General features: G+C 41.2%; 1 protein-coding gene across 4 annotated transcripts in view; it reads right to left on the bottom strand.

The window, feature by feature from the left end:
- sema5ba (sema domain, seven thrombospondin repeats (type 1 and type 1-like), transmembrane domain (TM) and short cytoplasmic domain, (semaphorin) 5Ba) overlaps window positions 1-21,203 on the bottom strand; it is a 222,775-nt gene that overhangs the window by 98,872 nt on the left and 102,700 nt on the right. For all 4 annotated transcript variants that reach the window (XR_015716616.1, XM_087830194.1, XM_087830197.1 and 1 more), the window contains 2 exons: window positions 8,888-8,987; window positions 8,364-8,409 (listed from right to left, as the gene is read on the bottom strand). Coding sequence is in view for 3 of the 4 variants with exons in the window: in XM_087830194.1 (XP_087686320.1) it covers window positions 8,364-8,409; window positions 8,888-8,987 (146 nt within the window). In the remaining variant the exon portion in view is untranslated. The remainder of the gene's footprint in view (window positions 1-8,363; window positions 8,410-8,887; window positions 8,988-21,203) is intronic.

Genomic DNA, 21,203 nt, shown 5'->3' with positions numbered 1-21,203 from the left:
TACTGCTGGCTAAGTCCATCTTTAATATGCGGTCTGTATTTGCAACACAATTACCTGAAAGTTCTTTCCCCCCTTATTTTACAAAGGTTGCCACATTCCTAAACCTCAGCATTATTGTTATTACTGATCATCACCAGTTACAGCAAATTGATCCAGTTACAAGTGGAATCGACAGAATAAAATAATTCCTCATCATGTACTCATATATTAGAACACTATATCTTCTTTAAGCAATTTGCCACTAAAAGCACCAAAGCACACACGAGGGATGATATAAATGTAGCTATAAAGGAGCCATTAGTGAGAAGAATCACTTTGAAAAGCTCACCTGCGCTCACCTGTATAATTATGATTGGATATACTGTAAAAATGCAGCTGGTAGGCACACAAATGATGACTGATACTGAAACATGAATGCAGCTGTCAGTGCCACACAGTTAATGCATGGATGACAACATAAACATAGGGAAAAACCCAATTCTATGCACACAATAAATTGTTAAAATACAAAATAACTAATGGCTGTACCAACATAACACTGACACCACTCGAGGCGTATTCTCATTTTCGATAAAACTCGTGGGATTAGCTGGTTCAGTGCAGTTGTCGGATTATCTGTCTTATAGGGCAATGGGGAATTATTCCAATTGCTTATTCATCCATTGAACAACAACAGAGGGTGTGGTGTGGAAGAGAAATCATCTCCGAACACTCTGAAAGCTCTCTGTGGGTATTACCTGTGTGGTTATTCTACACTGGCAAAACTATTTCATACGACTCCTTAGAGGCACCGAATCTCACTAGAGAAACATCCAGAGAGCTGGAGCACAATGAAAGCTTGTCACCTCCCTCACACCCTCTCTCGTGTTCACTCCTCGTCTCTTCCTCATTTGTCTTCATCTCGGCTCTGTATGTGTGATTTTTCAGAGTTGTTCTCTTGGTCTCTGCTTCTGTTTCCTCATTCCTTTTCTTCCTGTTATCTTTGTGGTCTTTCATTCTCTGGCTCCTGCCCACCTCTTTATCCCTGGCTCTCCTCGTCTTTCTTCTCTCCCTCCTTCTCACTCTTTTTCTCCACTGATTGCCTACGCATTCATTCTTCTACGCTTCCCTGCTCGCTAATGCCCGTGGCAGGTGTTCTCCCAGGTGCCTGAACAGAACAGGCTGGGCTGAGCCTTTAAAAGCCCTGGCATCAGCACCTCGGCAGTCCTCCCCCATCCCTCTAGTGTGGTCTATCTTCAAAACCCTCTGTGACTAAAGGCTGCAAAGGTGAAATTTACACACTTGTCCGCCTCTCTCCACACACGCAAACGCCGATGCACAGTCATGTACACTGAGAAACTATTGCCACTCCTTCATCTCTCCTGTTTGGGCTCTCTGGCCATCTTGGCTTCAGGTGTGATGCAGGTCGTCTCGACTGGGCGAGCTCTCTAATTTGATACTGCCCATTTGATGACATGCAAACAAGCTGCAGTCTCTTATAGGGTCACACTAAAGGGTGAAGCTGATGCCAAACCAGGGGAGTGACATTGACACCAGTGTGTGGTTTCAGACCACCCGCTTAAAAAGCCCAGGCCAACCGGTCCATACCGATGAATGGGAAAGTGGAGAATGCAGCTTTGTAACTCGACTGTGATCGGCCACCCTCTTTGGTTTGCTTTTCAATCAATCAGCAAGTTATTTTGGAATAAAGCGTCAGTATGACTTTCATTTGCACTCAGTGGATGTTTTTCTTCTTCTTTTTTTTTTAAAGGAAAAGTCACTCGTGCTTTGTGTCCCGAAAGGCTCGCTCAATTTCTGCAGGTCAGCCTGGCTTCTGAGCATAGCTGCTGCAGTTTATTTTGACTACGGTTGATAACACCATCAAAATAAGGTCAAATCTGTAGCTTTAGAGTTCAAGGTCTGGCGTTCAACAACCTTGGAAAACTTTTTCAGAAGAGATTAATGCTTTTGTCTTCAAAGTCTGAATAACATGCTAGGTATAAGAGAAGGCTAGAACACAGTAGCTTTTGTTAAAACGCCCTTTTTCACGTCTCTCACTGGAGGTTTTAGACAATTTCCACATATAAAATAATTGTAGATATAATGCATAACCATGACTTATTTCAAGTGGCCTCATAAAGACACAGAGCTCACACGGGATAGAGACTTTGGTCTGACATTTTCACTCCCTGCAGCATGCATTAAACACTGCACAGAGGTGGCAGGCATCCCGAGCTCTATAGTCAAATAAAGTGGATGCTGTGGCTTTAAAGGTGTTAATTAAGCAGCAACACTGTTTGAGATCCTTGCAGGGATAAAAGCAGAGATTGTACTGGCATCGCAGAGAGAGAGAGCCTTATTGAGAGCTTAAATCAGTTGCTAAATTGTAAGAGTGCGCTGAACAGGTGCTGCAGAGAGTGGAATACATCACACACGAGCCACCGTGCAGTGGTGCAGCTCTATTTCTTTGTCTATTACTACCTTGTTAAGAAATGGGTCAGATAAAACACCTCGCCGATGTGCTGTGCAAGACGATGTGTTGTGATGAATTTTGTTTTGGCCTCGGAGTGCAGTGCAGGTATTAGGCTTTTAGTGCATGAAGAAATTCTCAAGCTGAACTGAGCACCTGGTTGGAATGTTATCAGCCCATTAAAACGCCATTATCAGTTCTCATCACTGCCATATAGGCATTGCCTGTAGGCGGTATTTTCCAACTGGTAGGCTCAGTAGGCCATTATCAAGTCATTTCATGGTGGCAGCACAGATTTGGCAAAAAAACGACAGACTTGTTTCTGCTTTGAAAGAGCAAAAATGTCTGTATGAGGAGGTTGGATAGATAGCTGGGACATAACTTTCATCCAATCACCCAACAAAACCACCAACTGGAGCTTAAACTAAGCTTTGGGCTCAGTTAAAGTTTCATTTTGGTTCGAGTTAGGCAGAAGAACATCATTCAGCCTTCATTGGCTTCCTGTTAAATCCAGAATTGAATTCAAAATCCTGCTCCTCACATACAAGGTCTTAAATAATCAGGCCCCATCTTATCTTAATGACCTTGTAGTACCATATCACCCTATTAGAGCACTTCGCTCTCGCTCTGCAGGCCTACTTGTTGTTCCTAGAGTATTTAAAAGTAGAATGGGAGGCAGAGCCTTCAGTTTTCAGGCCCCTCTTCTGTGGAACCAGCTTCCAGTTTGGATTCAGGAGACAGACACTATCTCTACTTTTAAGATTAGGCTTCAAACTTTCCTTTTTGCTAAAGCATATAGTTAGGGCTGGACCAGGTGACCCTGAATCCTCCCTTAGTTATGCTGCAATAGACGTAGACTGCCGGGGGATTCCCATGATGCATTGAGTTTTTCCTTTCCAGTCACCTTTCTCACTCACTATGTATTAACAGACCTCTCTGTGTTGAATCATATCTGTTATTAACCTCTGTCTCTCTTCCACAGCATGTCTTTATCCTGTCTTCCTTCTCTCACCCCAACCGGTCGCAGCAGATGGCCCCGCCCCTCCCTGAGCCTGGTTCTGCTGGAGGTTTCTTCCTGTTAAAAGGGAGTTTTTCCTTCCCACTGTCGCCAAAGTGCTTGCTCATAGGGGGTCATATGATTGTTGGGTTTTTCTCTGTATCTATGAAGCGCCTTGAGGCGACTTTTGTTGTGATTTGGCGCTATATAAATAAAATTGAATTGAATTGAATAGTCACCCTTTCACAACCTGTGAAAATGTTTAAATTGCCAAATCACAATATAATCTGGGTTACTCTTCACTTACTAATGATCAGAAATGGCAGAAAGCTTCTGTCCTACCGATAGTTGCAGGTCGGCGTCTGTGGAGTGGTAACAACACAGATACAAGTGGATGTTGGGATTTTCAAGAGGTTAATTATATTAAAAATGAAGCAGACTGTGATGAGGATGTATCACGATGGCGAGCAGACAACTGAGCTTATGTCTGGGCTGAATTAAATTAATCCAATGTTCTCTGGCAGGTGGTTTGGATATTTACAGCAGGCCTTGCATCACTGGTTCTGGAAATCTGCATGTAAAGCCTTTCTTACTGAACCTGAGGCTCGGACTGGGAAATGGGAGATTTTTTGTATGTTTTTTTTATTTACTTATACAAATGAAAAGAAATATTTTGGGATGCCGCCCTCCTCTGCCTTTTTGAACGGCTTGCATTTTACTGGCAAATTAGCATGGGGGGTACAGACCCTCCTCTCTGCTTCACTGGGCAGTTTGTGTAATGCTCACGTTGATTTCAGCCTTGGCATCACAAATGACACCTCCGCATTGGCCAGAGTGAAGAAGGATCTACCTCATTTAGCCCTATAGCTCACAATAAGCTGGTGATGTGTGTGTGGGTGTGTGCATGTTTCAGGAGAAAAGCAGACTTTGAGAATTTAGGCAGTGTGCGCCACTGTGGTTATTTCTGTGCACGCTCACAGCAGATGCATGCGCGTACGCTTCCTTACATGTGATAAGGATGGCAGGTGCCTTTTTTCAGGACAAAGAGAACAGCTTCATGGAACTGCGGAGAACAACACAACCCGGGTACAAACAAATGAAAGCACTCATAAGTCAACTTCTCTCTTCCACAAGTAGACAGCTAGGACACGCAGACAAAGGGCGCATTGATATCGGCAGTGACACACGGGTGGCAGCTGTACACATCATGTCATTCAGTCGTGGTTGCTGTGAAAGGAGACTCTGTCAGACAAAGTGGAGTGTGGTGATGTGCTTAATCCTGTGTGGAAATGTAGTGTAAAAATAATTCAGGTTTTTGTTATAGAAATAATAACAAAACTGATGCTGCAGAGTCAACCGTTAAGCTAGTCTTGCTTAACTTGGATGCACATTATAAGAGAGTCGTGGTACTGAACAAATCCAAACACTCAATACATGTTAATAAAAATGTTTACGATGCTTTGGATGTAGTAAACACATGTCGCTCCACTTTCACCGGGCTAACACAGGGACGACTCACTCATGTTCATACCTGCAGAATTGTAGGATCACAGATTAACCTGACATGCATGTCTTTGGAAGAACCCCGAATATCCGGAGAGAGCCTACGCAAGCAATGGGAGAAAAAGCATAATCCACACACAAAAACCCCAACAAGGAATCTCCATCAACCACTGCAGCACTGCGCCAACCACAAAAACAGGTGGATTACTTTTATCTTGGCTTCCTGCATCTATGATGTGCGTTAGAATGGCATTTGTGAAATGCTCAAAAGGGATGAGCAAGACGTGTGGTTCAAAACAGGTTTTTGGAGAAAGTTACCAAACTTTTTAGGCTTTTAAAAAAAATGTAAAGTTATTATATGTTTGCATTGACCATAGAAACAAATCTCATAACAGGTGCACTTTGGATCACAAAGAATATTTGCACTCAGATGCATTTCTTGTTGTTTTTCTCGGTTGCTGGGCATAAAAACTGCATTGTGATGTTCAACACCCTCACTACCATCATTTACATAATTAAGGCTTAACAGCAGCAAAATACGCATTGCTATTTATTTCGAAGGCGTGGAAAACTCCAAAGAAGATGTCCCGCAGTGGTTTAAAGCATGGAAACTGTGCACTGCCTGGTTTTTGTGCAATGCCTATTTTTCTCTGCTCAGTGACAGTGATATACCGGTTTAGATTACACCGTCCCATCGAGAATTCAGGGCTTGTCATTTGTGATGTGTGATGCAACTGTATGGCAACCCTGTGCCCCAGAGCTAACACTCCCACTGATACCAAAGCTACTTTCCGGCACAGCACTCTTACCACCACAGGCCTTTCAGAAAACAAACCCATTGCACCCACAGGCTGAGGACACACAAAAATGCACGTGTACACAACACAACCTTAGGATTTGATTACATCCTCTGCAGCGTGGACATATAAATAAATATATAGATATATATATATATAGAGAGAGAGAGAGAGAACACAACATCTGAGCTGGATAAATCACATATGATCACCACAGTGTTGATGCCTTGCTGAAAAACTGTCATATGTAGTAACATTTAGGTTTCGTGATGGATTATTTTGCACTACTTGTTTGGTCGTAACCTAGTTGATAAGCTGTAAGGTAAAATGTTGCTTTATGTTATTATGCAATAGGATCCGACTAACAGGAAACGTAGCAAATTCTGGGACTCTGATGAAAGCGAAAGAGAAAGGGACTGCCATCCTGCTGCTTTGTTGCTCCCAAAGTTTGTCTCATTAGCACAAAAATCTTTGAAGTATCAGTAAACATGCTCTGTTTAAAAGTAAATCGAATCAGCAATGCACAACTGCTTTTGGAGGCTTAAAATTGAGGCTCTTTCTGTTAAGCTGTTTCAGAAAATAGATGGATTGATAAAAAAACTGAGGCATGGATATAGAAAAGAACATGTGGCTTGTTCAGGCAGAAGACAGAGTAGAAGATACTTCAATAGATGATGTTGAGCGCAGACAATTTTCATATCCAATGAAGCGTCACAGCAAAGCTTCTGTACCTCCACATACAAACTATTGATAGTTTAACTGTCACGGCTAGACGGTCCTCACCGGTCGCCTTGCCAATTTTTGTTGTGTTTGTGTGTACTTTGTGGTGTTCTCCTCTCCATCCGGTGCATGTGTGTTTGTATGCGGGAACGTGTACTTCCAGAAGCCGTGGCACGGAACGGCAGCTGACCCGGGGGGAGTATCCTGAGCTGGAATCGTCACACCTGTGCTTAATCACTTCGCCGGTTACTACTAATCCGAAGCGGACCTATTTAACGGTGCGGTCGAGTCACGACCAACGCTGGAACGTTGAGCTAAACCGGGTAGCGTAGTCGCGATTAGCATACCTAGTTTGTGAAGGAGAGAGAACGTTTTCGTTACTGCGCGTGTGTTTTTCTCATCTGCCTCCAGGATCCAGGGATCGGAGGAGGAGCGGGCACAAGGAGTTGTTTTGGATTGTCACTGCATTTTCACCACTGTATCACTGCCCTTTTTGGATTACAGACTCGAACTGTTGACTTATTTATTCACTGTGAATAAATTCACTGTCACTCTGCAAGGAGTCTCTCACCTGAGTCCTTTAACCCAATTCACCATGACATTAACCAAAGTGGCTGCAGGCTGAGAAGATCATTACTAAAACTTGGCCTTATGGTGCGTTCCAGATCCCAGTTCCCAGCCAGAATTTCCATCTGGAATGCCACCTCAATTTGGATTTCCCACTCACAACGCCAGAGCAGCCCCACTAACCCCGAGTTGAGGATCCAAGATGGGAGTGGTGAATGTAAACAGTAGTGAAACTTTTATTCTGTCCTGCCACTGTTGTGTATTTGTAACTCACTAAATAAGCCATGCACAGAGAACTGACCAAGCTCTACCCGTGAAAGTGCTGCAGCGATTCAAACAAGCATTGTGCTGTACAGCCAGAGATGCAAGGCAAAACAAATCCTGCTTTTCTTTCGCTTTTCCAACCTTCCTACTGGAAAGCATTAACTAAAAAAATAAGTCCGTGTGTGTTGAAGTCCCCTGGTTCAAAGTCCTATCCGCCTTTGGAAATTTGTCAGTCTTTATCTTTCTCTAACTGGAAACACTACAATGTGCTGTTTTCGGTTTCCATATGAGTCATGTAAAAAGACTGGGAGCAGCGGCCGGCAGTCATTTAGGCTCCACTTGTTGCTTTAGTCTATTATTTAAAGGACTATTACCACATAATCTGCTTACAATACACAAAATCTCTGTCTGTGTGTGTTTGTTTCTTTGTCTGCCAACTCCTCCCACACGATCAGGAGTTGAGCAACCAAAGCTGCCACACAGATACGTCTTGGGCCCCTGAAGGTTCTCAACTATATCAGATACTGTGATATCATCAAGTTGCCTAGCAACGCTCTAGCAACGGGTTAAAAAGGCCTGTCTGTTTTTCACATTTTTACCTATAACACTTTATAAAAGCATCTACATCACACCATAACATATGATTTATATCCACATTTTTTTTAAATTATGCATTATATGTTATGACGCCTGCTGGTTGCTTGGCAACCCTCTATCAACAGGCTAAAAGGTTGTGTTTTTTTGTCTTTTTTTTGTACTGCATCATTTTTAATTCAAAACAGCGACATGTACCTGATATCCAACAAGCTAAATTATACGTGACAATTTCATCATGTTGCCTAGCAACTACTAGGCTAAAGTGACCCATGACCTACAACAATAAAAGCATATTAGCATTTTTATTTCCTGGCTAATAGCATACACAGCCTAAACAATGCTGTGGCAATAACATGTAGCCTAATTCATAAACAACAGAAAATAAACTTGGCGAACATGTATAAAAAGAGTGAGATAGCGCCCAAAAAATACGAATTTAAAACCACAGGAGAAAACACAGTACACTTACCTGTATCAGTGACAGGTTACTGAGGTCCAGTCTGAAAAGGTAGTTTCTGAATTAAGAAGAAAGGGAAATGATGTAAGGGACCGGCTCAAATCCAGCAAAATCTATTAAACAATGCAGATGAAGTATTAGAGACCAGCTGTCAGGTTAACACAAAGTGGATTAAAGCACAAACTGTACTGCCCGTCACTCTTGGGCCATTGTTTTCTGTTAGTCTTTGGTTTTACACTTTTTTGTGATCATGTATGTCTACGCTTTAAACAGGGTCAATCCAGACAAAACTTTAACTCATGTCATGCCAAGAGAATAGAGACACACACACACACTACTGCGGCGTGACGTATTTCTTCCAAATCCTTTGCTCCTGCCAAATCCAAAGCTTAACTTGGTCCAGCGAGGCCTCAGCAAAGCACTTTAAAAGCGTCATTATCCGAAAACCGCGCCGTATGAGTGAGTCAGAAAGGGTATCACATTCTCAGTAATGTGCTCTGTGGGGTGAAAAGCTGAGTGGATTTACAGTTTCTTACCTGGCACCCACAATAAGCTCATTCCTAGTCAGGTCAAGGGTGAGCTGGGAGTAGTCTCTCACACCAGGGTGGGAGAAGGATGAAATCCACGGACTGAGCGCTGAGAGAGAGAAAAGGGGGGGGGGGGAAGGTTAGCAGAAGATAAATCATGTCGTGAGATAAAAGCAGTGACATTTACAAACAAAACTCATAAAAGGGTATAGTTTACTAATGCACGCAAAAACCTTTCCTATTTGGCATTTTATGCACAAGTGTAGGTGTTTACAGCGATGGTTAATTGACCCGATGAAAATCAAATTTATTAAGCAAAATGCCAAACGTTTGCCAGCAACAGCCTCTGTAAGTGAGGTTATTTTTATGATGGCTTTCATTATATTTTAACTGTTGCTCAGACTAAACTCTGGCAACACTGCACGACTATAGATTAGAAAAATGACCAATGCACCAATTATGAATAAGACACATTCATAGTTGCAGCTGAAGTGGTAAAAAAAAGGGCACCAAACAGTGAAGGAAAAGCTTCCTGCTACGTGACGCTGTCCCCTACAGAGCGGGACAAAGTGTCCAGGCCCCATCAGGCAACACAACCCCGATCCAACCTGACATTCAGACAAACGCGGCTCTGTGTGGGGCACGAGGCTGAAATCTCAACGCTGTATGAAACTGGCATTTACAAATCAAAATTTTCAGGGGCCGCCTGGCGGGGCTTTTAACGCCACACTCAAAACTCCAGGAAGAAAAAAAAGAGCATTTTCTCTCCGAACTTTGTGCGGGCCTTTAAACGATTTCACCACATGGAAGTTTGCGGGGCTTAAAGGGGATTTGCTATGTTTCCGATGCTGTAAAACAGCGGTCTCCAACCTTTTTTGCGCCACGGACCGGTTTATGCCCAACAATATTTTCATGGACCGGCCTTTAAGGTGTCGCGGATAAATACAACAAAATAAAACTAGTACCGGTACTGAAAAAAAGAAGATTTATTCATAACACGCGTGAAAAGACCAAGGAAAACCGAGTAAACGATAAAAACGATAACAAAATAACGCTGAAAACCGATAAAAACCCTGAAAACTATACATTTCACACCTGAGCCTCAACTCTCGCGGCCCGGTACCAAAGAGACTCACGGACCGGTACTGGTCCGAGGCCAAGTTAAAAAGGCACGTTAGACACATTTGATCCATTTCCCCAAAACTAGTCCGAAAACGGACAAGGAAAGAATCAGTAATGATCTTAAGCAACTTTATGGTTGTCCACTAATTTTCTGTATCAGAGAAAAACACGTTCATGACCATTGCATGACCCCCCACTGAAAAAAAAATCTTGATTTTCTCCTTCATCAGGGAAGTGATCATCAAACATTTAAAACCTTAAAACGTTCATTTTCTTCTAAAATTAAAAGTAGCTCATAAAAGCTCCGGGCTACGAGTGAGAAACGACATCAAAGTGCTGGAAGAAGTTGCCAGGAACAGCGAAACAAGTCTCCATCACGCAAAGGAGATAGATTGTTAGGATTGATGGGAGCCCATATGGCTCTGTCATCTGCAAACATAACCAGAGATGCGAAAGACAGAAGACAGAAGGCGGCAGCTACAGTACGGTATGGTGCTCTTAATTTAAGATACAGAAAAACACACGCGTACAATATTTAATTAAAGGTTCCAGTATTGACAGGAGACTTCACTGAAGTGATAGTGTTTGCAGTCAGATGTGGATTTTTCCATCGTCACTAAGCTGCTGTGAGACCAAACTTCATTCTAGTGTTTCTGTTTTTTTCCCCACTCTTGTGAGATGTGAGCAGGGCTGAATCCATTTTCATAAATACAGTGAATATTTAAAAGTCTGCAATTTTCAGTTTGCAGCACAACTGCAATTATATATTCACAAGATAAGGCCTCCGTTATTCTGTATTTGAAAACTGCTGAGAAGAACAAAACCAGCACATTTGTCCATCTCTTAATAATTTTGGACTTCTCTGCATCTAAAAAACAACAAATCAAAATGGACTAAATTAAGTTTTATAGCAGACATTAAGGAACCAGGTACAAACAAAGTAGAAAAAAAGCATAATAATAATAATAGTACTTAGACTTATTTTAGACATATTATAAACCACAAATACAAGCATAGGTTTTAACTTACAGTACAGGTTTTATACAAAATGCTATATATTTTTAATTAGAGCCGGATGGTGTACTTGCAGTTCTAGGCTGCTCCCTAACCTCACTGGCACTCAGACGTCCTCTTCAGAAAGCCTTAATATTTGGCATGATTGTAGCTAGAAGACTTATTCTTAGAGCCTGGAAATCACCATCTCCTCCATTGTTCATGTTAGGAGTTGGGTTCTGGTTATGTGGTGTTTTTGTTTGTATGTGTTTTTTGGTGCCTCCCTTTTTGTATAGGTAGGCGGGGCAGTGAGTCACTGAACCTGGCACACCTGTTACTCATCAGATGCTTTCCTCAGAAGTGTTCTTTAGGAGCTACCTGACAGAGGACTAGTGTCGGAGTATTGGCGTTTTTGGAGCGTCTGAAATTCTGCCCCTGCCTGCTGGAGCCCTTGGATTATTTTTGGTGACTGTAAGGAGTTTTGTTTCCTCCCTAGGATTTTGCCTTGACTGGTTTGTTTTCCGTCTGGAGGTTTTGGCATCAAACAGTACCAAGTAAGCTCTCCAACTCTCGGTAAAGTTGACTCTAAGCGGTTGACTCGGTTATCGGGCAAGACCCTCCTAATTCTCGTCCCTCTCCTTTTTTAGATTGAGTGCACTACCTGTGTGTGTTTTCGTCACCTGCATGTCCTGGCTCCGCGTCCCCATTCATACACTGTTGTATATATTTTGTCCTTGTAAATACCTCCCCCTCACTGTAAATAAACTGTCTTCACCGCAACTCTGCCTCCGTGCGTTCTGCTTCCTGGGTCCATCTGCATTTGCCATAACAGTTCAGGGTTTGGCTACGTGAGATGATTGTTGTTTGTATATTGAAGAGGTTCGTTATCGTTTGGCTGACACCCATTTTAAGTTTGTCGAAATCTGGGGCCCTTTTCTCAATCATATTAATGGGAATTTAACAAACTTTGACCAATTTGACTGCACTTTGTGTTTGTGTGAAACTGCACTTCTGCCGGACCCTGATTCCTTCCTGGACATGTTTCCCACTAGGGATGCAACGATACCAATTTTTTCAAACCAATACGATACCGATACTTGGATCTGAGTACTTGCCGATACAGAGTACAAAAAACGATACTTCTAACACACACACACACACACACACACAAATACAATTAATTGGAAGACAGGTTTTATTATATTCTCCGCTGATAAAAAAATAAAATCTTAATAAAAATGACCACAAAAAAATTTCAAGTGAAAAATAAGCACTTCTGTTAAATTATTGCAGAGTCTCCACATTGTAATTTTACAAAATATCACTGAACTATTGTCTTGAGCTTTCAGAATAATAAATAAACACTTCTGTTTGGAATAAAATAAATACAAATTAGGTTTGCGAATGAAATAAACTTTTAAATTATTGCAGATTGTCCATATTGTAAACAAACAAACAATAATTATTATTAAATAAATAATAAAATATAAAAAATTATAAAATAAATAAAATAATAATTGGCTCCCTGGTGGCCAATCTAAAAAACTACAACAGAAATGACAAGCCACCCTCTGATTAATGAAATAAGTTGGTATCGGTTCATGGTATCGGTTAACTTTTACGAGTATGAGTACACACACATTTTACAGGCCCCGATACCAGTATCGGTATCGGTGCATCCCTATTTCCCACATCTTCTGGTCTTGGTGAACTCTCTGTTGCCCTGTCTAAACTCACACAGAAGATCAACTTCTTTGGACAAAGGTGTTTCTTTTGAACTTTTGATTTGTACTGGCTAACTGGTGTATTTTTTTTAATTTTTTTTTCCTTTTCTTTCCTGTTTTCCTGTTTGGGTTTTTGTTGTTGTTATTGTGTGTTTGGTTTCTGTTTTTTCTTTTTTCTTTTTCTGTGCTTAAATGTTATTGTTTTTTAATCTTATGTCCTTTGTCTGGTGTGGCGTTATGTAACTTTGAACTTAAAATCTTATAAATAAACATTTAAGAAAAAAAGCTATATATTTTTAACAATGGCTTCTGGTTTCCATGACAATGGCAATCTACAGTGTAGTGCCTAGCATCTCAGAAAACAGTCACACCACCTTGTGTGCTGCAAATAACAACATAATACATTGTTAATTATGATAACAACAGCTCTTGTTCTAATAGGAATATAATAAGAGAAAATGAGCAGTGTGCTGCAGGGACACACAAATTTATCAACCAGCTCGATCAGAGTAGCGGTGCAGCTTTTAAAAATTAATAATACACCGGAAAGCACTTTTACAGACAGGATTAAATCTCTGATAATCACAATAAATCATCGGGTGTCCCAAGGCTATTCTAATACGATGCAAATTCTGCAAGAGGTCATCTCTTATTCCCTCCATAAATATTTATACTACACTTATCCACATACAGTGGATTGTTTCAATTTCACAGTCGGCCATGCGTCCATATGGTTTGACCATCTTTGACATGTAGGGTGGGTGTAAAAAAACAACAACACAACCATAGAAGGCCGGTGCAAGGAAGCGAGCGGAACCATCTGTGCATCACTCTGATTAATGGCTGCAGAGGCTGAAGGTTGGGGGGGAGCGTGGGGGACGCGGCGGGGAACGCAGGCCGCCTTTAGCTGCACAGTCTTATGTAAACAGACCTGAAGTTGATTTAAAGAATCCAACATGATCCCGGGATTGCGCAAAGCCACGGCATGTGTGAACAAAGCTTGTATGTGTGTGAACGCTGTCCCCATAACTGGAGGAATGAACATGATTTGAACGCCAACTCAAATCATTAAAAGTCTCTAAATCAATCCCTTAAACACACACGGGCTCAAGGAATTATTGGCAAAGAACAAAAAAAGTTTGTTTTAAAGGCTCAATTACTGCGAGGTTTGTGTTTGTGTGAAAATCAAACTCTGATGTGAACTACAAGACAGTCATTACCAGCTAAAGATGGGTTAGCCGAGGGTGAAATGAGCTCCGTTTCTCTTGTTCTTGTTCTTTTTTTTTGCTTTGTTTGCTTTGTTTGTTCTTTTTCAGGAAAATGAGTTTCAAGAAAATAATCCTTCATTTTCCAACAGCTCATAACGGGTCAGTGAAGGTGTCATCAAAGTGTGAGGAGTTGGGTACCTCCTAATATGAATAGTTAAATCAATAAAATATAAACTGACCTCCAAAAGGCTTTAAGGAGATCTTTCTTTTTTGACATTGTAAGCACTGTGAAGATACTGATTTGCATAACTGAGGAAAAAGAAAAAGGAAAAACATTTGGATTTGAGATCTAAGATAACTTTACAGAGTCTAAGGCTGCGTCCACACGTACACGGGTATTTTTGAAAACGGAGATTTTCCGTTTTCGTTTTAAAAAATAATCCTGTCCACACGTAAAGGCAGAAATGAAGGAAAACGCTGCTAGTAACATGCCAAAGCAGCAGGTGGCGCTATATTCCTAACCGTGCAGAAATGTTGGCCAATCAGAAGTCTAGAAGCCTCGGTGGGAAAAAGTAAACAAAGCTGGGGAATAGAAGCAGAACTGAGGCTGTATCCCAATTCAGGGTCTGCAGCCTTAAAGTACGCAGCCTCAACGATCCTCAAGGGCCGCGTACTCAAAGACTGCTAAGGCCGGAAGTGCGAGGCTTGTGAAATGGGACGGTCTAGCCTCCGTTGCGCTGCCCAGGTTGCCTAGCAACCATGATACTAACAGCTGGAAACGTTTCATACAGCTTTGTTTGACAGAAATGAAGGAGAAAATCTTTTGTTCATTTGTTTGTTTGTTTCTACATGAGCTTTGATCATTCTCTGATTAAGCTCAGCTATTGAACGGCGTATATTTTAAAGTAAAGGCTTTAAAACCAAGTTAGTACAAACGTCACTAATGTCACATAACTTTGCCGACATGTGGCCAACAGGAATGTTTTCATGTTCTTCATTATTAAACATTTGCACATAAATAAGTGACATAATATTCAGTACTTAGTTTACTATGTTACTCTTCGGGCGCCCCTCATCCGCCGTTTTTTTTGGCAAAATTATCCACACCCACCGCCGCGCTATGCATTCTGGGATATGTTGGGCCACGAAGTCAACACCGCCACGTCCTTAAAATTCAGGGAAATGAAGGACGCATTTGAGGGCTGCATTTCGAGCAGCCTTCGAATTGGGACAGCCTTCGTCGCGTCGGTGTGACGTAATCGGCCTTAAAATGCGGCCTTAAAATGCAGGCTGCAGACCCTGAATTGGGATACAGCCCGAGTCGTATGTGTGGAGGGACAGCAAAAATGGAGTTTTCAAAAATATCCACCCTGGTCGGAGTTTTTAAAAATCTCCGTTTTCAGTGACCAAAAACGCAGTTTACGTGTGGACGAAAGGTGCAAACACATAGAAAAATCTGCGTTTTCAAAAATACCCGGGTACGTGTGGACATAGCCTCAGAGGTTATTAAGCTATTTAGGGCTATGACTTGTTTGTCGTTATTTCTGGGGACAGATGATGGAAATGTCAAAGGTTTATAAATACGCTGACTCTTCAAATCTTGTTTAAAGCGTCAGCAGCAATGAGCTCCTCTAACAATCTGCCAAGCACTCTCAACAGCTCTTACCTACAAAGCTGCAAAGCAGGAGGAGGCTTTCAGAAGAAAGTAATGTAATTAAGAAATTGCAGTTGGAGGAGTTGTGGAGGTGAGGTTGTTGGCACAAGGAGCTGCTATAATGGCACAGCCAGGCTGTTGTTGGACTGTAGCAGGCCTTTAGAAAAACTCTGTGAATTCTTAACTTTGTGACCTTCACCAACCTGTGTAGGGTTGAGTTTGAGAAACTTGATGAAATGAAGACTTATACGCTAATTTTGGCAATTCGAACCTTCCAAACAGGCAAAAAAGCTATTTAAGTGCTGTCAAAGCATCGGATGTTATCTGAACCACAATTCATCTCAGTTCAATGTTATTTATATAGCGGCAAATCAGAGCAGCAGCTGTCTCGAGATGCTTTATAGTGTTAAGAACCTACAATAATAGAGAGAAAATGTAAACGATCCACCGAACCCCTCTGGGCAAGTACTTGGCAACAGTGGGAAGAAAAAACTAACAAGAAAAAACATCCGGTGGAACCAGGCTCAGGGAAGAGCAGCTATGGGTTAAGGAAGAGAGACAGAGATTAATTCACTTAACTCTACCTCTACTTTTAAATACTCCAGGAGCAGTGTTGGGAAGGTTACTTTTAAAATGTATTCCATTACAGATTACAGAATACATGCCCCAAAATGTATTCTGTAACGTATTCCGTTACGTTACTCAATGAGAGTAACGTATTCTGAATACTTTGGATTACTTAATATATTATCATGCTGTTTACAACTACATGAATGTACTATTGCTGTGATTTATTACTGTTACTGAAGGTCCGCGGCTCCGAACCGTAGTAAAGGGACCTCTGGGTAATACGGTGGGTTCTGTGTCGGGCTCGTAGCCGAAAACTAGCTTTACTTTGTTGTCTGGGTCAACTTTGCTAGCGAGAGACAGAGAGAGGCGTTGAAAGGCTGCTCCAACAGAACTTATTGTTTTCGGAGGAAAACACGAACACGGTGTACAGTCGAGTCTTAATAGCTTACTTACAACTGGGCTCGTCAGGCACTCTTCTTGGCTGCAGTGGTTATTATTATATTTACATGCTTCCAGCTCCCGTTTTTGCTCGATGACAGCTCGTACTTTTCCTTTTTCTCCCTCCCTCGCTCACAGACACATAACGGGTATGGCAGTCCATTCTCCCTGCAGCACGGACTACACTGCCCATGATGCTACATTCTTTAGAGCTATACCTGTAGCATTCTGCCTATTAGCTTAGCACAACAAGAACAACAACAAAAAAAGGCGCTCTCTCACCCAGGAAACACACAGTCGCAAAGAGAGCGTCACCATGTAACCATGGCAACCGTAACGCTGCCGCCTGGAACAACAGAACGTAGCTGTCAAACAAAACCCAAACAGTCCTGACCCGCCACAATATGAAACAGGGAAGTACCGCCGTGTAATCCATTTATTTCAACAAAGTAACTGTATTCTAAATACCACCTTTTTAAACGGTAACTGTAACGGAATACAGTTACTCATATTTTGTATTTTAAATACGTAACGGCGGTACATGTATTCCCAACACTGTCCAGGAGCCACACGTAAGCCTGCAGTCTGAAAGTGAAGCATTCTGTTGAGATGATATTGCCCCAATGGAGATGTTAAGATAAGTTTGGGCCTGATTCAAGGTTTTGTATGCGAGGAGACAGGATGTTTCTAATTTTAGAGATAAAATGGGTTTTCTATTCTATTATTGGTTAAGAATTTCATAAAGAGAAACACTGCTTCAACTGTGAGCTCAATTGTAGTTTATGCCTGCTTTGCAGCCAGTGTCACAGAAAACACTTCATTATAGAAGGAATTATTCATTTAAATATGATCAAACATCAAACACTGTAAAAAAAAGTCTGATATTGAACAAACATGGCATATAAACACATGGTGAAACGCACAATGGCCAACTGAGAAAGTAATAATCTAAACTAACATTTGCATGTTCGACCTCAATTCAAGTCTCATCTCACAGAAACATTTACAGTGAGAATGACGGATCACAAGAACTCAAGTCCAGTGTTTGTGTTACAAAATATCTTCTTTAACCTTTACTTCAAGATTTTTTTCTTTTCTTCTTTCTGCTATTTTGAACAGTCCTTCGTCTTCTTCGGCTATAACAAAACTGCATCGTTCGTAATTTGACCCTTTAGAAACATTTCATCTTTTCCTCACGTTAGTTAAAGAAATTCTGACCAGACCAAACCACTGGATGCCAACGTGCACTTCAAACAAAAAACAAAAAAAACTTATTAGAGTCCAAAACCCTCCAAACCTTTTTTTCTTTTTTTTGCTGGACAATTTTCCCACTTCAGGCCATGATTGACTACACCGAAGTGCCAAATGGTACGAAAGTAGGCCAAATGTGTCTTTCTCTTTGTATCTTCACACACTTTGAACATTTTTTTGTGTCTTTCCGTACAAGTGCAACAACACGAGCACCTTGGAGGAGAGACTGTTTCAAAGTAATTCTCCCATCTAAACAATTATTGTCTCGCCCCTCTCCGTCAGAGGACAGGCTTTCGGCCTTTCAGTGCAACCATTTAAGAGCCACAGCAGTAGCAGAGAAGCAGCTGGTCATCAGCACGCTCAGTTCAAAAGAGCAGTGCCATTAAACTACATTTAGCCTGTAGCCACATTCGATTCTGAAGAAAGTAAAGCTATATTTTAATAGCATAAATGCAACCCAGACAACCAATCAAAGTCAAAGAAATTAGAAACAGGTGAAGCGACTGCAGAGGATGGGCAGCCTATAAGGGCTACGACGCATCCCCAACGTTACACAGTAAATATCTTCTGGAAAACATCCAGACAATAGAAACGAATGTCATTTGAAAAACGTCAGACAGTTAAAACGGTGACTTACTCTGCACATAAAATTAGACTATTAAAACAGAGCAGATGACACGAACCATAAAACAAGATCGTGCGGTGCAGGAATAGATAACAGGAGAATTCTTTCCACAGACGCATTACGCGCCTAACGCTAAAAACAGGAGCTGTTAGTGTTCAGTTCAGAGAGTTTAATGTAGAGAGTAAATCACTTGAAATTCTCGCTGAGAAGCATTACATGAATATAAACCTTTCCCCACATCACAAATGTCTCTTCAAAAGCTTGTTAAAAAAACAAAAAACAACAAAAAAAGCACAGCAAGGCTGAATTTGATGCAGCAGCATGGAGGACAGCTTGCTTACTCTCTTAGAAGAGCTTCGATATAGTGAGGAGGTCTTCGTTGACTGACATTTATCCTCCTGTGCACAAGTGGTTTTATATTCTCTGCTTACTTCTTTCCCCTCATAACTGTCTGGCCGGGCGGCGGGGCAAATAAGGGACAATAATGCAGGATGAATATGAAAGCCTCCTCCCTCGGGTTGACTCGTGGGCCCCGAGCTGGACTTGATGAACGATGATTGCGATCTTCTTCTTTTTTTTCCTCCCCTTTTGCAATCGGCAAGCAGATGGATTAATGCCCATGACTGCCAGAGGGATGAGGACAGTGGCTGAGACATTTGTCTCACCCAGACATAAATTATAACCTTTCTATCTTCTCCCATCTCACAGTTTTTTAACCGTTCAGCCTCTTCCCACACGACCAGCATGCATGAAGAGCAAAGCGGCACTGATTTGAGTTGCTATTAGGCCAGTACAGAGGCCAATCAAATCTGGAAAAGACCAACATATTATAGACCGTGAGAAAACCAGTGCACGGGAAATTGGGGATCGTGCGCAAACTAACACACAAATACAGACACACACACACCAGACAGCTTAAACACAATCTGATCCGTTTATCACTTAAAGCCAGGTGGAATGTGAGATTCCCCCAAGCCGGAGCTCAGAGATAGGGCTATTTGATAAATAGCCAATCTTACCCCCATCTAATCCCTAAAAAATTTGAGCCTGTGGGTTTTTCCTTCAGCTAGCCCATCAAACCATTCCCACAGCTGGAAGGATGGTGTCATCTATTAAAATGAAAGTACAAACTGAAATACAGAGGGGTTTTTTTTAACATAAAAGGCATGTGATAGGTTTTCTTGAAATCAAATGTTCTACAAAGGTGCAAAGCAGCTGATCTGACAGTTATTAAATCCAGTTCTTTGCATTCTTCAACAGTGTTGGTCAAGTTACTTGAAAAAGTAATCAGTAACTAATTACTGATTACTTCCCCAAAAAAGTAATCCCGTTACTTTACTGATTACTTATTTTCAAAAGTAATTAATTACTTAGTTACTTTTTAAAAACACGATTTACAACCTGAATAGGTGATAAAGTGATAGATCTTTCAGCCCAATTCTACTTTTTCTGCATAATCATCATACAAAATGTAATCAGATGGAAAAGTCTCTTTTTAAAACTTGTTTTATTAGTTTTAATCTTTTAACTTTATGCATCAAGCAAAAATTTAATTATATGCAACATTCTCTGACTGGAAGAAATTAGTTTAACATTTAAACCTATTTTCTGCACATTCCAGCACATAAAATAAAATATTTTTTGTGTGTTTACACTCAGTCTTTCAAATAGATGCAAGTAAAACACAGCAGAAAATAAATAAAGTCAAAGACTAGCGGTCCTGTTGCTCTATTTTCACCTGTAAAGCAGGAGTGGGGTAGGCGGAGGTTTACCCTGGTGCAGGTGTGCAGCGGTCAGTGGAAGAATCCGCGAGTTTCTCTGTGAGTTTCCCATTACGTCGTAGCTACTCGGTGCTTGTTTGGAAGTTTAGGGATTTTTCTTCGCTGTAAAAAGAAGTTTTCTTCCCACGCACAACGGACACTAATGTTTTTGTCACTTTTTATGGAATCAAACTCAAAGTAAGGTCAGTACTTCCACGCTTTAAACGCTGCACGCTCATACTCTCTCTGCACTCGATATATGATCCATTGTTGATCTGCACACAGCTGTTGTCACGAACGTCGCACTCGCTTACGTCACTGTCATGAGACATTCTCGCAAAAAATCACGGTTTTAGTAACGCAGTGTTCCTACAGGAAAGTAACGGTAATCTTTTTACTATTGCAAAAACGGTAATCTAATTACCGTTTTTACAATTACTTGAAAAAAGTAATCGGATTACAGTAATGCGTTACTTGTAAAAATGATCTTTAATTTGACATTTTCTGGAAGATGGAGACTTAGCACAGAAACGCCAGCTCAAGTCTCAAGCAGAAACAGGAAGCCTGATTACTTATATACTTCCTCTAGACGTCACACACACTTTAAGTTTCGATCAAACACTTAGTTTCACTTTCTGCCTGCAGCTCCTATTTTTGCAAAAGCATGCAGTTCCTGTCAGCCTGCGACCTAGTTTTACACTGAAGTCTGGGCCTCTCATAAGAACAATCTAATCAGCAAATAAGCATTAAGAATATATATATTCCATACTGACATATGGAATAAGTCTTGTGTATTTCACTTGCAGTTCTTCACTTTGGCTTTTTTCACCGTCGGTGAGCCACTCACTGTGTCACATTTTTTATCATCGCTGTTATAATCAGGCATGTAGTTGATTTCCTTCCCTCAAGCGCTGCACTGTTTAATGAGCTATAAATGACAAATATTATACTGAAGGTAGCTGTCTATCATCTTCCTCCGG

The sequence above is a fragment of the Neolamprologus brichardi genome, chromosome 16 (genome assembly GCF_056152115.1).
Source record: "Neolamprologus brichardi isolate AB-2024 chromosome 16, ASM5615211v1, whole genome shotgun sequence".
Lineage (NCBI taxonomy): Eukaryota > Metazoa > Chordata > Actinopteri > Cichliformes > Cichlidae > Neolamprologus > Neolamprologus brichardi.
This window is presented reverse-complemented; position numbering and strand designations above follow the sequence as displayed.